This window comes from Lycorma delicatula, chromosome 1, assembly GCF_047948215.1.
Source record: "Lycorma delicatula isolate Av1 chromosome 1, ASM4794821v1, whole genome shotgun sequence".
NCBI lineage: Eukaryota > Metazoa > Arthropoda > Insecta > Hemiptera > Fulgoridae > Lycorma > Lycorma delicatula.
The window spans coordinates 118,579,584-118,597,018 of NC_134455.1; the positions used below are offsets into that span (position 1 = coordinate 118,579,584).

The following is a 17,435-nucleotide window of genomic DNA, read 5'->3' on the forward strand; positions in this document are numbered from 1 at the left end:
TCTCATATTGCATTTCTTACGAATAGATTTTGCATATTGGAAATTGTTTTTTTTTGTGGCTCTATTTATATTTTAAATTAAAAAAAATTTTTTTGTCAACTTAAAAAAAAATAGTACAAAATAAAACTAGCTTAAAAAAGCCTTAACAAAAAGAGAGAAGTAATACTTTTTAAATTCTTCTTAAATTTCAGCTTTTTGATGTTTGTGCAAAATCAAGGGTTAGTAATTTGTCAGTTGTTATATTTAGCTTGGGACAGATTTATAATCAAAAATAATATTTAAGAACTAATTGAAAAGCTATGTGTTTTTTCTCGATTTCTAGTGAGGATTATTTTGAAGTAGGTTTTATTATGTTTTTCTTCAAAAGACAACTCTCTTGTGTTTGTGTCAGTTTTAAACTAAATTTTTGAAGGATTTATGATAACTGAGTTAATATTTTAATACCTTTTTAGAAATATCTCTATGGTTATGTCTACTAATTATTACTTTTTTTAAGTTGTATGTGGATTTTTTTCTATATATGATATTTTATATATATTTATGATATCATCTGCACAAGCACTTTTATTTGATATCTAACCCCTTAAATTTCAAACAGTTGTGGTTTTTTAGTTTGGGAAGAATAACATTATTCCCTACATTGAATCATTTGCTACACATTTGATAAAATTTATTTTGCTATCCTGTATTGCAATATTATGAACATACATATAGATTTTTCAACCATACTACTCTCCTTCTATAATAAAAATATAATAAAAAAACTGAGTACTGTTTTTTTTTCAGTAGATGTGAGTAGTAAGTAGAAGCATCTGCTTCAGCTTAAACCTACATGTATAGATTTTTGCATGTTTATTATCATGTGTTTTAAAATTTTTTGTTTTAGCTTGGACCTAATGTGAGTGTTTCTGCAAATGCAGTCATTGGACCTGGAGTTCGAATTAGGGAATCCATTGTTCTACAAGGGGCTGTTGTAGGTGATCATACTCTTGTATTACATAGTATCATAGGGCGACAGGTTCATATTGGGAGGTGGACAAGAGTTGAAGGTACACCATGTGATCCAAATCCAAATAAACCATTTGCAAAAATGGAAAATCTTCCCCTCTTTAATTCAACTGGAAGACTTAACCCATCTATTACTATATTGGGTTAGTAAAATTAGTATTTATGTATTTATATATTCTTTATAATTTTATTATTATTACTTGACATTAGCAAAATTCCAAAAAACTTATGTGTTATCCTAATTATTTGTCTGACTTACCAGTGATCAGTAGTTAATTAGTTCTGTTATTAAGCTCTATTAGCACTAAGTACCAGCAATTTTTGTGAATTTCCTAGAGATTTATAAAAGTTGATTGTTTCATTCCCATATGTGTTTAAATTTAGTTTTCTGTGAATCTTTATTTTTGTTTTATCCTTGTACATCTTGTGGTTACCTGATGTCAGTTTGGTAAGAATTTAAGCGTACTATGAAATCAAATATGGAAGGATGTGTTATTGCATTGAAATGAGAATAAATGATTCATATGTATTTGTTTTCTGTCTATTGGACGTTTAGGTTGCCCTTAAGAGGAAAGAGGAAACCCCAACTTTATCAGAGGTTAGGTACATCAAACTAAAGATTTAGTATTGCCATTTTCCTTTAAGGGATTTCCTAACTTTAAATTTTCATATAAGACTAAATTGTTGAATTTTTCTTTACTACAATTTGTTAAGTGATACCTGCAAAGAATATGTTTAAGCTAAATGTTATTAAATTTTTCTTCACAATTTTGACGCACTCTGTGCATCTTTCTTTCATATAATTATTTATTTTTATTAGGGAGCAAATAAACAACTAACGGTACATAATGACTGTTCTTACTATTGTGAAGTGTGAATAGTTATAAAAAAAATATGTGGGTTGTAAGTAAATGTTCTGTCCTCATATACTGTATGTCATTAAACTAACAGAAGTAGATTGATGGAAGAGGTAAAGATTATTCTTTCACTAGCATCATTATAGTTGTAGAACAAAATTTTTACCCGGTTTTTTTTTCATGTCTAATTGCCTTATGAGTTCTACCTAGTTATTAATTTAGAGTAGTTGCAACGCTTTATGTTGTACATATTTCTTTTAATGTATGACAAAATCATTCTGGTTGAGAGAACTGCAATCTGTTTTGACCAACTGTTTTATATCCCAGCAAAATTTAATCATAAAAAATTCTTGTATTGGTGCAATTTACAAAGAGTTCATTTCTGATTTTTTCTTTCTTTTTTTTTTAAGAATAAATTGTTTTTTAGATGTTAAGAAATAAAAATTTAATAAAATTTAATTTTGTACTAAGCGTTTCAAAAATATAACTGAAGTTGTTATAAAAACCGTGTGACAGTAAATGCATATTGTGCATTCTCACTTACTAGTCAATTCTTTCAGTTATAGAATAATTTTTTCTTTTGTTTACTATTAAACAGATAATAATGGTATTACTTATGATGTGACAGGTAATTGCTTGAACATATAATTATTATTATATTGAAACAAACCAGATTCATTTGTAGTTCATTAATTGTAGTAATTGTTGTTTGGTTGGCAGTTTTCATTTTCTCTTATGCTGAGATTTCACCCTGTTATTTAATTTTTTCGTAAGCATTAATAATTTTGAATACCTACATTAAGCAGAAGATATCTGCATTTTATAATGTGTGGTTCAGGAGACCAAAAAAAATAGATAACATTTTCAAACAGTGGAAGATTTCTATACGTTATTATTATAAGAATGAAATTAAAATAATAATATGGCAACACTAATGATTTTTCTATACAGTAATATAACTAACAAATTTTCTCCTGATACACTAATCAGAATCAGAATTTTATTTGTTAATTAACTTTCTTTCAGAAAGTTTTCCAAAACTTGGTGAAAGATGTATTTACATAATGTGTTAGGGGTTATCACTGTGTGATGGATGGATGGACGAATGGAATCAGCTACTGTTAATTATTGCATAAAAACAAATCAAACATGTTACAAAGATATTAACCACAACCAGAATATAATATATGTAGCACATTAGAGCCACAAATTCAACATAGAGAGCAGTTTGATATTTTAAAACACTAATTTGACAAGACAACATATTAAACGAATGAACTCAATGCAGATCAAACATTTTATTTGATTGCATAACATTATCACTGGTAACTCAGCTGATGATAGAGTTGTGTAAAAGCTCATACAATAGTAGTCAATAGGAGTTAAAAAACATTGCTCAGCAAAGTTCTTGAATTATAAGTCCTTGTATTTTAAGGCAACTTATTTTGTATGAAAAAGAGTAATAATAAAAAATAATAATTATAATATAATGCTAACAAATAATTATATAATAATAACAATAACATACTAATTTTATAATATATTAATTTTTTTAATAATTTTCTATACAAGGTTGTCTTTATTTTACAGGTTGCAGCGTAACTGTGCCTTCTGAAGTTGTTGTTCTAAATTCAATTGTGTTGCCTTATAAAGAATTGAATAGGAGTTTTAAAAATGAAATCATCTTATGAATTGATGTAGTAAGTATGCTTGTATTCATATAATCTCTCGTTTGTACTAATTATATATATATATATATATATAGTACTGTTATTAGATCAGCCAAAGGACAGAATAAATAAAGTAGGATGGCACCTTATTCCACTATATATGCAGGAGCGCTTTTGCAATTTACTCGCATCATCAGCTGCCTTATATATTCATCTCAAATTACATTACACACTTTTGTAAAATATAATAATATATCATGCATTTATTTAAAATTTAAAACGTTTAATCTTTTTATTTAAACATTTATTCAGTTAAATTAAAAATTAAAATTATATTTAAAATTAATTTAAATTAACATTACGAATTAAATGTAAAAAAATGATGTCAAGGCATAAAATAAAATTAAAATTTCAAATTAAAATCAAATAAAAATAATTTTAAGTAAAGCAGTTATGCATGTTGTTCCATTTAACTGAACATACTTTACCATAGTGATTGAAATATATTAAATTATACATCACTATCAAAATAGATGGTGGTGTCATCTGCTGCAGCTTTCAAAGTGCTATCATCCTTATATCTGTCTGAAGGCATATTAAATTTATCTTTATTTATATATATATATATATATATATATACAGAGTGTCCCATATAAAACGCAATCCAACAATCACTCATCCATGAAATTTCAAAACTCAAGCTTACTCCCCTACTCTTTACTGAAATGGACTCGTCCAACATCTGAACATCGCGGCGACGCAGTAGAACACTACCGATACTACCGATAGTAACAACAATACAATCATAACATTCAGTGTATTGCTAGAGACAAGATGGTATTTTCGCTAGATGAACGTGTTTTCATTGTTGAGTCGTACTTCAGTACGAAATCAGTAGTTGCAGTGCAAGATTTGTTTCGCCATAAGTACCCAGATAAACCAGCTCCTAACAAAACATCAGTATTAAGGTTAGTTGCTAAATTTAGAGACTGGTTCTGTTAATAACAAGGAACACAAAAGATCTGCGTCAGTGTTGAATACAGATACAGTCACTGAAATCAAAGACCGATTACTCGCCTCGCCAAATAAATTGATCAGACGTTTGTGTGCAAACAATTACAATTATGACCTTATCGCATTCAAACAGTTCATCAACTTCTTGAGCCCGACAAAGAAAAACAACTACAATATTGTCAATGGTTCCGTCGATTTCTGCGTGAGGGAATTAATGTTATGGATTCGTTATTTTTCACAGATGAAGCACAGTTTCATTTGGATGGCTACGTAAACAGCCAAAACAGTAGAATTTGGAGTGCTGAAAATCCCCACGTTTATCACAAAAACAATTACACCTGCAGAAGTTGGGCGTGTGGTGCGCGATATCGTGGAAGAAAATAATCGGTCCTATTTTTTTCGAGTACACCATTAATGCAGAACGATATCAGGATATTTTATTTCAGTTCATTGCACTCTTGGAAGAGGAAGACAGACACAGCTGGCTACAACATGACGGTGCGACATCGCACTACGCAGGTTCAACTTCTGATTTCGTTGAGGAATTCTTTGGTAATCGTGTTATCGGTCGAGGCTTGTGGCCACCAAGATCTCCAGATTTGACTGCGGCGGATTTTATTCTACAGGGTTACCTCAAAGAAAAAGCCTACAGCAACAAACCACAAACACTTGAACAATTGAAAGTCAATATTGAACAAGCTATATTAAATATCCAGCCACAAACTTTGAAAAAAGTTGCAAGAAACGCTGTAAAAAGAATTGAAGCTTGTATTCAAGAAGATGACGGACACTTCCAACATTTACTCTAAATGTAAGGTAATGGATGGTAATAATAAAAATTACATTTACATTTACACATGCCTTTTTATTATTTCAATACCTACCAATATAAGGTTGGGTTGCGTTTTATATGGGACACCCTGTAGTATCTTTCTAAAATGTCTAATCTCTTAATATTTGTATTCATATAATATTTTTTAATTTCTAGTATTTTTAAATTTCTCCTCGTATCACTTATTGTATGTTTATTCTTAATCAGATGATCACATACATTACAGAAACCCAGTTTACCTTTTTTATGATTTCTAAAGTGTTCCAAGAATCTAGCCTTAAAGGATCTAGTGTTCTTTCCTACATAAATATGGTCACAATCATTACATACAAATTTATAAATACCACTCAAATTATATAAAACAGATGAATCATTATGTTTATTAGTTATTAGGTGTTTTATTATGTGGTTGTTTGTTTGGTACACGGATTTAAATTTATTATTATCATAAACCTTTGTAATATGTTTAACTATTTTATCAGTATATACATATTTTAAATATACGTTGTCAACTTTTTGTGTGCTGTTTAATGATGTTAAATGTGTATTATTTTTAATTTTTTACATTTGTTTATTATATATATATATATATATTACCTACTAAAGAATTATCATAACCATTATATATGGGAATTTATTTTATAAGACCTATTTCTTAATTTACTTTTATTTTCATTATACTTTGTATAATTAATTGCTCTATTTACCATGTTTTTGTAAGTACTAATTTTGTGTGACCACAGGTGATTTGAATATCTAAGTATGGTGGTTTTATTAGATGTGGGTTTCCTATATACTAAGTTATACATTGATTATTTTGATTATTAATTTCAATATTAGCATCTACATAATTTTTTTTTTTATTATCAATTTCAAAGGTAAATTTCAATCCACTATTGTAGGAATTTAATTTGTTCAAAATTATTAAATGCTCATTACATATAACTGGATTATAGATTACAAAAATATCTTCAACATATCTAGTCAATAATAAAATATGTGTCTGAGTTATCCCGTAAACAACTTTACTTTCAAACTCCTGTAAATAAACCTCAGATAAATGGATGACAAAGGAAAACCAATAAAGAGCCCAAAAATGAAGTAGAGAGTTCCGATATCTTTGTGATTTGTTGAAAATATTCATTTATTCATTAAGAATGGGATGGCTGATTTAGGTGATAAATTGTAAATTTATTTAAGGTTTTAACCTCTCATTATTTTGTCTTGTATTCAATTATGATGCTATATTGCAATATAGTGGTGCATTTATTTGCTAAGGCTTACTTATAATAATAATTTTAATTTGAAGGTTAATAGTTTTTTTAACTTAAATCCTTCTTTTTTAGTTTAATTAAAAAATTATTATTATTGGAATTCCTATTAGGTTTAAGATGATTGGGATAATTGATTATTTTTTCGTTATTTTTTTTATTTTTGATTTGGTTATTGTAGGGATTATTATGTTTAAGTATTATGTTGACATGATTGATGAAACTAGTATAGTTAATGGAATTGTTGGGGCTGTTCAAATTGTTGATTTTATAATTATTCATTTTATTAAAAATCCTGTATTTGGGGGTATACCTCTTATTGATAATGATGAGATTATGAGAGATATTTTTGTTAAGTTTGTTTGAGTATTAATTTGATTTAAAAAGTTAATATTATTTTTTTTAAATGTGTTTATTATGGTCAGGTTAATTATAGTGTATATTATTAATAGTAGGATGAATTGTTGTTTTGAAATTATTAATGAAAAGATTATTACTGGTGAGTTTGTAATTGAAGAATATGCTATTAATTTTTTTAGTGATGTTTGTTTTATTCCTGAGATTGGTGCTATAATTATTGATATGATTATTGATATTATTATTAGTTTAATGCTAGTTATTTGGGTTGCAATAATTGTAGGAATGATTTTTTGTAAGGTTATTATTATTATACATATATTTCATCTTATTATTTGTATAATTCTTGGTACTCATACCTATTTTTATTAAAATTCTCATTATTATTAAAATTCTTTCATTAATGGGGCAGTTAATGATAGCATTAATAATTATTGAGGTTATTATAATTGATGATGATATTCTTTGAATAATTAAATATTTTATAGATTGTTCATTTATTTTATTTATTTTTTTTTAAAGTGGTAAAAAAGAAATCAAATTAATTTCTATAGATATTCATGAGAATATTATTCTGTTAGAGGATATTATGATAATTCTTATGGTTATTGTTAGGATAAATATTGTTTTTGATAAATTTATTTTAATTAAAAAGAGCATTTATTCATCGATGGGGTATGAACCCATAAGCTTAATTTAGCTTATCTTTTTGTAAAAGGATGTGTGATGCATTAAGAATTTTGATTTCTTTAGTTTCAGTTTAATTCTGGATTTTACAATTTAGCATGAGTGAGCTTTCACTTAATTTACTTCATCAAAGTAATCCTTTAATCAGGCATCTTGCTTAAGTATGAAAATCCATTATTTTTTTCCTTTTTTTTATATCATTTTTTTTACGGTAAATTATTTTATTTATTCAATTTTTTTGCAATTTTTGAGTTTAATTTTTCAACAAAAATTTTTTCGTTATAATAAGATATTTATATTATATCATTCAATTGATTAATTATTATATTACAAAAAAGAAAAAAAGATAGTTATATTATAATATAACTTAATACTATACTATACTATACTATACTATAATATATATATACTATAATACTATACTATATTATATACTATAATATAATATTTCTTTCACTTAGTGTTTTCCTGGGTGTAATATTTGTCATCAAATTTAAAATAATTCTGTTTGCATGTATTTCTTATAACAATAATATTTTTAAAAAATAAGGGACTTCATGATTTTATATTAATTTTTTTCTATCATACTAATAATTTTTTCTATGGGTATATTAGGATACATATTACAAATATCATAGTTAACCATCCTAGTTTTTTCACTAATTTTTAAGTCTTTAATTTATTTACTAATTCGTATCCTTTTTTTTATTATATCTGTAACCTAAATTTATTTTGTTTCTAAGTATTTTATCAATTATTTATTATTTGGAGCAGTGTAAGAAGGTGCAGTTTTGAGGTTAATTAAAGGTTACGTATGTAATATTTTCAAGATTTTATTACTGCTATAGTTTATTATAAATTATGAAGAAAAATTTATGTTAATTATTTTTATCATATATTTTTACAGGTAGTTTAATATAAAAATCTGTGGAAGAAGTTGATGAAGGTAACACATCGAATGTTTTCCATTTGTAAATATATACCTGTACAAAGGTATGGTATTTCTTGTATATATATATAAAACTAAAAGAAAACTAATTTCCATATTGACATATTTTTAAGATTCTGAAAATTAATGACAACATGCTAAAGACATTTTATTTTTTTTTGTGCAGAAAGATATTTTAAAATATAATGACTAAATCACTCTCATAAACTAAAATATTGTGATAAGATAAATGATGGCTATTTGAAAATACACATTATTGTTACTTTGTGGCAAACGGGCAGATTTAAATTAATTCCCTTTGGGCTGCAGCAAGGCCATTTGATAAGAGTGACCTAGATTCTCTAAGTTTTAATGAGATTTGCTGATAATTTTTTTTTTTACCTCGCTAGGACAAATAGATTTTATAGTTCTTTGTAAATATGTATAAAATCTATTTATTAGTTTATATTTTATTACACAAGTGAGATACTTTTGCATATAACAATGTCTTTTTAAGTTTATTTAGATTTAATTTTATAGAGTACAATTTTAAAAGCACTAAAAACAAGTAAAAATTACCTTAAAAACTGTTGTTAATTTTAAAAACATATTTTTATGAGATACATGCATTGTGTGGTTACAACTCACTTTTTCTACTTAAAAACTTATGCTTGTTTATAGTTTTACTTACGAACGAAGTTACATATTAGTTTTAGATAGCAATATTTTGCTATATTAGCAAGAATATTATTAGATGGGTCTGTCCACCTTCTACTTGCTGGCACCACATGAATTCTGAAATAAAGCTACCTATACAGTGTCCTGCTATAACACAATGAATTTCATTTTTCCATTTCAATGAACCCTTTATACTTTCAATAGTCTTTGAATTTACCACAGAATTTGGGTCTGTAAAATTCTATTGTTGGTTAATTTGAAGTGGTGGCTAATAAAAAGCCTTCCCATTTCAATTCTGACAACTGATGTTCCCACCACAAATCAGAACACATATTATACCTGTCATAATGTTATTTGTAATTTTTTGTAAAAAATATTCATGAAAAAATTATTCAGTACTTCACTAAAAAGCACTGCTTTATCTCACAACAAACAATTCCTACCATCCACTATTGGAGGTTAACATGCCCAGGATTTTATTTTCTCCCACTTATTTTTTTCCTGCTAAGGAGTAGTGTCTTGAATGGCTTAGACATGTATTTCTCACAAGTAGTTGTCTAATCTGTAATAGTATATACTGTTGGACATTTGCACCATTCAGAAGATAAGAATTTGAGTCTGTTCAAAAACAAACCAATTCTAGTCAACTACAGCAGACTTGTGAAACTTGCATACAGTTACAGACATGCATACAAACTTTCTAGTGAGCACATTTATTAAAACATTACAGAAATAAAGTATAGATATAGTGTCATTATATTTTATATTCTACTGATGTACATTTTAGATGCAATGTGATGACAGAATTTGTTGGTCAGAGGAATTGATAGCATATTCTACTGTTTGAGGCAAATCCCAAATTTTCATATTGTAGTTTTAACTGCTCAAGACAAAATCTAGTAATCAACTGTATAACCAGGTACATGTCGGTTGCTGTCTTTAATTACTTTATCAATATCAGACAATAAGGTGACCTATGTAAGCCAGATAACAGAAATAATTTAAGCAGATTACACTACTAGACAAATTACTAGATAATAGTTTCTGTCTTAATGTTAATTATAATAATGTTAGAAAGCATTCCATGACTCTTTAAATAAGTTTTGGCAAACTTATTTAAATAGAAAAAAATGAGAGTGGTGCCTACCCCTAATGCAAATGACCTTTTATGAACATTTTTTGTAAACTCATTGTAAGTAAAAATAGCAACACTATATAGCATATATAACAAATTGTCATAAATTAGTTATTAATATTTATTTTTATGATATTTTAAAATTGTTTAATGAATGCTATGAACCAATAACACAGAAAGCATGCAGATAGTTTGACATTTAAAATAAAATTCAAAAGGACTTTAATTTAGATCTGAGTAATTATTTTAATTCTGTGATTATTTTATCTCTGTGATTTTAGTTCCTCAAAATTTTGATGTTTAAAATTTTATGTCAAATAATTTACATTAGTCACACTATGTAGATCATAGACTTGTTAGTTATTAAACCATTGTCATTGTTATTAGCTTAAATAAAGCTATACAGAAAAATGTTTGGTAGGATCCATAAAAAAATTTACGGTAGCTCTAAAAAAATGAAGGGGTGTCATTTCTTCAATTGCTGAAGAAAACATATCTAACCCAAATAGATTTTGGGAAATTCCTAAAAATTGTTATTAGGCAAACTGAATAAATGTACATCTACATTTTCCAGTTTACATATCTATGTATTTTTGTAAATAATATTCCAAATAAAATTTTTCAATCTAGATTCTGTATTTATATATTAAATAAGAAAGAATTAAAATATTGACTTGTCTGATTTTGCCCAGTAGAAATGGACAAATCCTTATTTGTTTGAATTAAAGGATGTATGATTTGTTTGAAATAAGATTTTAAATTGCTATTATAATACTTATTTACTTTAATAACCTTTTAACATAATGAATTGCAAAACTAAAATTTATTAATTCAAAAAACATAAAAAAGTAAACTGATAGCAAATTAACTTTATTTTCTTGATATTTTTTTTAATGAAAGTTTTACCTAATGTTATATTACATAATATACAAAAAGTTGAAATTTTAGAATGTCTCTAAAGTTCTTTTAGATATTAAGATCACAATCCTCTTCTGAACACTTACATACTTCATCTTCTTGTACAGGTCAGGTACTTTTTCACAAACATCAATGGTTTTACTTCTTAAGATCTGTTTACACCAGTCAAAATCTTTGACATTCTCTCACTCATCACTAAATAAAATATGTATCACACATTCTTCCTCCTTATTTTCAGTAGATGTAGTAGGCTTGTTCAAGTGGTAGCTAGCTATTCATTGGTTTTTAAAAAACCCTGTTTTTGTGAGACCATCCTTTTTTTATAATTTCTCCTATATCTCATGTTTGTCCTGAAAAATTTCCAGGGACTTCATGGTGATCATGTTAATTGAATGATTTTGGTTTGTCTTTTTATTCAGTGAATGAATACTCTTGAGTCTTCTTGATGATTTTTTTATGGCTGATAATGTTTAAATTGTTAAAATGCAGAAGTAAATTTTATCTGTTCATTAGAGGCCAGTGGATCACCAAGCTTTCAAACCTCCACAACAGTTTCATATTCATCGTAGTGCCTATCCCTTGTCAATATTATTGGGGTTTCCCTTAATATCTTCTTAATTCTACAAAAAACATCATCAGCTGGAAGACAGCTGTGACATCAATCAATATATTATCAAACTTTCTTCCAAATCATTGTTTTGGGTTTATAAAAAAATAAATGAATATGTGAATGACTATGTTATTTTTATTTTGGTCCTTTTACCCATTACAGAAGAGTCTAATAAAATTAATGTAAATAAAACATTTATTAAAAATTTATAAAGTGCACAGGAAATTTAAATAGTTCCTCAAGTGGTGATGAATAAAAATGGTCCTTGATCGACGAATAAAAATTGGCCGTTCAAATTTTCTGCCAGCACTACATAAAAATACAGACTGATTTGATATTTGTAATAAGCATCTGAAACTGGCATTTTTGAGTGAGGTAGAACTTACTAAGATAAAAAAAATATTTTAATTGATTTTACATTAAATAAAAATGTAGTTAGTATGGTGTCATTAATATAATTAGTTAACCCATTATTTTAAACTACTGTTTACCACCATGTACATGAGTGTGTGTGTGTGTGTGTTTGTGAGGGAGAGGGAGTTAAAGAGAATGTACAAGTAATATTTATGTTGTATTTCATAACATTTTAGGAAAAAGTTGGTTTTAAATGAATGTAAAATATATTTTCTATAAGTTAATGCTGTTATCATGTAAACCATGATATTGCATTAAAAATTTGAAGTTAATGAAGATTTTATTTGGACTTATTTTCCTATGTTTGTAAACAGATTGCTATACATGTTAATTATTGTTCTTTTTTTAACTCTGGTGTTTGTAGCAAATAAATTTTCTTATTTGAATAATATGAACATGTTGAAGCAAATTTTTGTATTTCACCATAATTATAGTTCAAAATCTTTCCATAACAGTGGAATATTTTCTTTAAGACACTTGATGAATAAGTAAAGTGATTGTAGGCTGTTCAATAGATAATTCTAATAATATAATTAAGACGTGTTTAGATATTTGTTAAGTAATTATTTCCAATTTATTTAAATAAAGTTAAATGTTTCTATATTAATCAACAATTATTGCTGTAAACTTGTTTCAGAATTTTGATTGGTAATACATGAGAGTAGAATGCATCATATATTACAGCAATCATTTTCGTGTGATGATTGATGAATAGCCACTATATGAAGTATTTTACCAGTGACAGCTACCTCCTGTAAGAGTGTAACTGAACAGTTAAAAACTTTATTTGCCACATAAATCCAGGGATGAGCAAGGTTATTCCTTTAGAAATCTTTATTTGTTTTAGGGTGGCCGTTTATTATCTGGAGGAAAAATAAGCTTTGTTGCAGCATATATTTAAAGCAATCAATGCAATTGTTTATCACTTCTGTGCTGCTTCTGTCTGAGTAGAAATTCCTAACTCTTCATGAATGTTGTTTATAGAATCAGCCATTTCTCCCTTGGATGAGGCTTTGAACTTCCTTTGGGTGAAATTGTTTGTCTTTGTTATGGTTCCTCTGAGAGTAGATTGTTGTTTCTCACCTCCCATAACTTTTCCTTAACATGATCTCATCTTCCATTCCAGTTTTGTTTTTATTTGTATAGAGATCTGACCCTGCTAGGTCTATTTTGAGGATATCAAAAGCTGTAGAAACAGTGTAACCTCAGTGTGGTTTGGTAGGGCGTATCTGTGAATCAACCTGGATGCTTAGTTTCTTCTCCAGTAGCTTCACAATAAGTCTGATAGTTGCGGAGCCTATCAGCAAAGATCAAGAAAATCATAAATGTTCCACATGTATGGAACATTTATGTATGATTTAAAATTCATTTCATCTATGGATTCAGTCTGTGATTGTCAAAATATTTCCAGTGACATCATTTATTTTACTCAATGCTTTTGTATGTATGCTTTTTCTCAAATTTACTGAATGTACCTTTTTATGCAGATATAACTCTTCCTCCTTCTCATTCATTGTTCTCTTTCTTTGTTCTCTCACATCATTCATCCACATAAATACTGAATTGTTTCTTGAAATGCAGTTTTCTTTGTAGTTAATTTCATGAATCCAACTTCTGTACTGCCTATTTATTGTTTTTAACTTTTACCTTTGCTTCATATTATGTAAAGAGTTTAAACAAGTAATTGTTAATAATCTTGATTTTTTTTTTTTTTTTTTTTTAGAACAGGTAAAATAACTTTGTTCAAAATAAATCACTTTTTTTTAAATACAATATTTTGTTTGTTGTTACTTTTTGTAATAATATTCTTTGTTCTTATGACTTTGAAGCTGTATAATTCACTTAATAATAGAAAGTCTTGGGGGGTCGATTTTATTTCCCAATTATTTTTATGTAGATTACAGAGTGTCATTCATTGTTGAAATTTTTCATAAAATTTGAGAGTAACTTAGAAATAATACTCCTACTTTGATTATTTTGTAACCTAACTTGGCTTTTTACATTCATAATATATGCAGAACTTTTAAATGTATGTCTTTATCTACTTGCTGACTCTACTTACTAACTTCTTTTTTCATTTTTTTTACAAAATTTTAATTTTTTAAACCAGTAGTTTTCTGGTTGTTGTTTTTATGGGATTATGTAGTCATATAACCCCGTAAATGAAATAATTCTATTTTTATTCATATTTATATTATTGTTTACATATATGATTTTTTTATGATGTGCTTTATAAATATTACTGTAAATAATAATATGTTTTTGAAGATTGTTGGAAAAGTTTCGTAACTAAAAATATACAAATTACAAAGTAAGTCCAGAAGTTTGAGTAGACACAAGCGTCACCTTTCTTTAGTAATGGGATGAAAACAGACCTTTTCCAATCAGTTGGCCATGTGCCAGTTTCCCAGATTTTTTGACATAATGCTGTGATTGCGTTGGTGGAATAGGTCTGAGCAGTTCTACCGGAATAGTGTCTATGCCAGGAGCCTTGTTATTTGGGAGCTGTTTCAGAGCCCAAATCACTTCTTCTAATGTTGATCTTTCCAATTCATATGAGGAACTTATAGCTGATGACTGATGCATATTTGTGTTTGCATATAATTGTTCTTAATTCTTCTACATACTGTCGCCATCAGTCTTTGATATTGGCTTTCTCAATCAAGTCTTTCCTGTTCTTATCCTTGATGGTTACTTTGCAAGCAGTGAAAGAGTTTGTGACTTGTCTTATTTGAGGCAATAGACCTCTGGTGTGGCCTCTAATAAACTTCTCTTTCAGCTGCTTGCATCATTGCTTCCAATATGCTTCCTTGTCTTGTCTAGCAGCACGTTGAAAATCAGCATTTAATCTCCTGAATTCATCTCTATTGCAAACAGATTTTGCTGCTCTTCATTTTTCAGCAATTTTATATATTAGCAATAATATTTTATTTTAATTTGCTAATTTATATCAGCAATAAGTGTATATTAGTTTAACTATAATTAGTTTTAATAATGTAGTGGTTAAGTGCAGCAAACTGTGACAATAACTATAATTGAGGTGTGACATCACGGCACCAGAATTTGTTTTAATTTGGAGTCATGAGAGTAATTTATTACATTAATTTTGTTAAATTGAAAATTAGAAAAAATAAACCAAAATTATGCCAACCTATTACTGATGTGTATGATTAATCTTTTTGTAATGAATAACATGTTATTTACATTTTAAACCTCCCATTTATTAAACTACCCAGTTGATAATATAAAAAATTTATTGTTTATAAGAAGCAATAACAAACAATATGTCACAATATAACCTCCATGCGATGGGCATGCACACCTGTACTTACAAACTCGATTTCAGGAAATTTCATGTGTCCATATTCACATACCCACACACACGGGTATGTAACTTAAATACTGTCATCTTATCTTGTTGATTTGACTAAAAATTTGTTGTCTAACATTGTGGTTGGTTGTTTGTAAAAAAAGAAACCTATTTTGTATGCTTAATTCCCTCTGTTTAATTTGTAAATATTATAATTTTTAAATGTTTTTATATTATAGTGCTACGTTTTATTATTATTTGACATTCAATTTTGTAATAATGGGCTTTATTTTATATTGAAAATTGTAAAGTTTTCTTTAGTTATTGTTTATAAATATAATTAAATTGATATAAAATTCTGTTTATTTGATTTTTATGTTTTAAATTTGATATATTTTTATTGTTACATTTAAATAAATTTTTATGTACTGCTCAAGTTAATGTTAATGTTTACTGTGGTTAATGTTAATTCAACAAAAATAGTTTAAGCTGCTTTGTTTCATGATCTCATACTTTGTAAGTAGAACTTTAACTATGTAACCTTAAAAAAATTTTTCTCTGTAATTAAAAGTAATTATAATAAAATAAGCCATCAATCATTAAACAATTTTATCTGCTACTTGTGTAACACCTAAATGCAGCGTTTTATAACATCTTTTAACTATGCAATAAATTTATAAACATTAAGTGCTTTTATCTGCTGATTTTAAGTTCATGTTTTTTTTTTTTTAATTTTAGTGTGAAATTGTTTAAATTTTACATATTTTTGTTTGAACATCAGATTTTTTAAGTCTATGACTTTATTTGTTTTTTTTTTAGAATTGTGACCTTGAAATTGTTTTATTTTATTCTACATGTGCTTTTATAAAAAAAATGCATACTGTTGCTGTTTTGCTTTTTTTTTTTAAATTACATTGTCCAAATACTTTAAAATTTAAAATAATTATTTTTTATATATTTATATTTATATACTTTGTGTGTAAGTTGGGTGATTTATGTAATCTTTAAATCAGCCAAGAACCATCCGTTTCTTGCTGTCAGAACAACTTCTGTTTATATTGCTTCATACATTTTGTAATTAAATAATCATTTAAACATTATTAATAATGATTGCTTTAAGTTATAGTCAGTTTATCAGGGTGGCATAGATTCTCTTAGTTGGAGTGATGTTAGTGTATTTTGTCTATGTTATATGAGGGGGTACAAAAGAGTTTTTTCAAACTGACAAAAAATCATTATTTATATTTTCTTATGTACATGAGTCTGTATGTATTATTTTAGTTATTCATAGTAAATATTTTATATATATTTTGTAATCATGGAGTTGGTTTGATGGGGTTTATTTTATATTGAAAATTGTAAAGTTTTCTGTAGTTATTGCATATAAATATAATTAAATTTTGTATAAAATTCTGTTTATTTCATTTTTATGTTTTAAATTTGATATATTTTTATTGTTACATTTAAATAAATTTTTATTTACTGCTCAAAATAGCACTTGGATCAATAACCTAACCTTTTCCATATCAATTAATGTCTATTTTGTTAAATATTTTTATTGTTTTCCTTTCTGGTTGGTTCTGCTGACATTCTAGAAATTTAATTCTTTGACATTACAACTTATTCTATTTTTTTATAACCCACTTACATTGCCCTTTAAAAACTGCTGTGTGTAAGAAACTGAATTTGCGGTGATTCATAGATGTTAATCTGTTCTTCTACTTTTATGTTTTAAATGTTTGTATT

At 26.9% G+C, this 17,435-nt stretch overlaps 1 protein-coding gene across 3 annotated transcripts in view; it reads left to right on the forward strand.

Moving 5' to 3' along the window:
- Gmppa (GDP-mannose pyrophosphorylase A) overlaps nucleotides 1–17,175 on the forward strand; it is a 36,762-nt gene extending 19,587 nt beyond the window's left edge. The window contains exons 5-8 of one of the 3 annotated variants that reach the window (XR_012755708.1): nucleotides 887–1,151; nucleotides 3,456–3,565; nucleotides 8,604–8,689; nucleotides 11,869–17,175. Coding sequence is in view for 1 of the 3 variants with exons in the window: in XM_075360041.1 (XP_075216156.1) it covers nucleotides 887–1,151; nucleotides 3,456–3,556 (366 nt within the window). In the remaining 2 variants the exon portion in view is untranslated. Of the gene's footprint in view, nucleotides 1–886; nucleotides 1,152–3,455; nucleotides 3,566–8,603; nucleotides 11,043–11,868 lie in introns of those variants that run through there. The other 2 variants (XR_012755709.1, XM_075360041.1) reach the window with 2 other exon arrangements.
- Nucleotides 17,176–17,435: the final 260 nt, after the last annotated feature.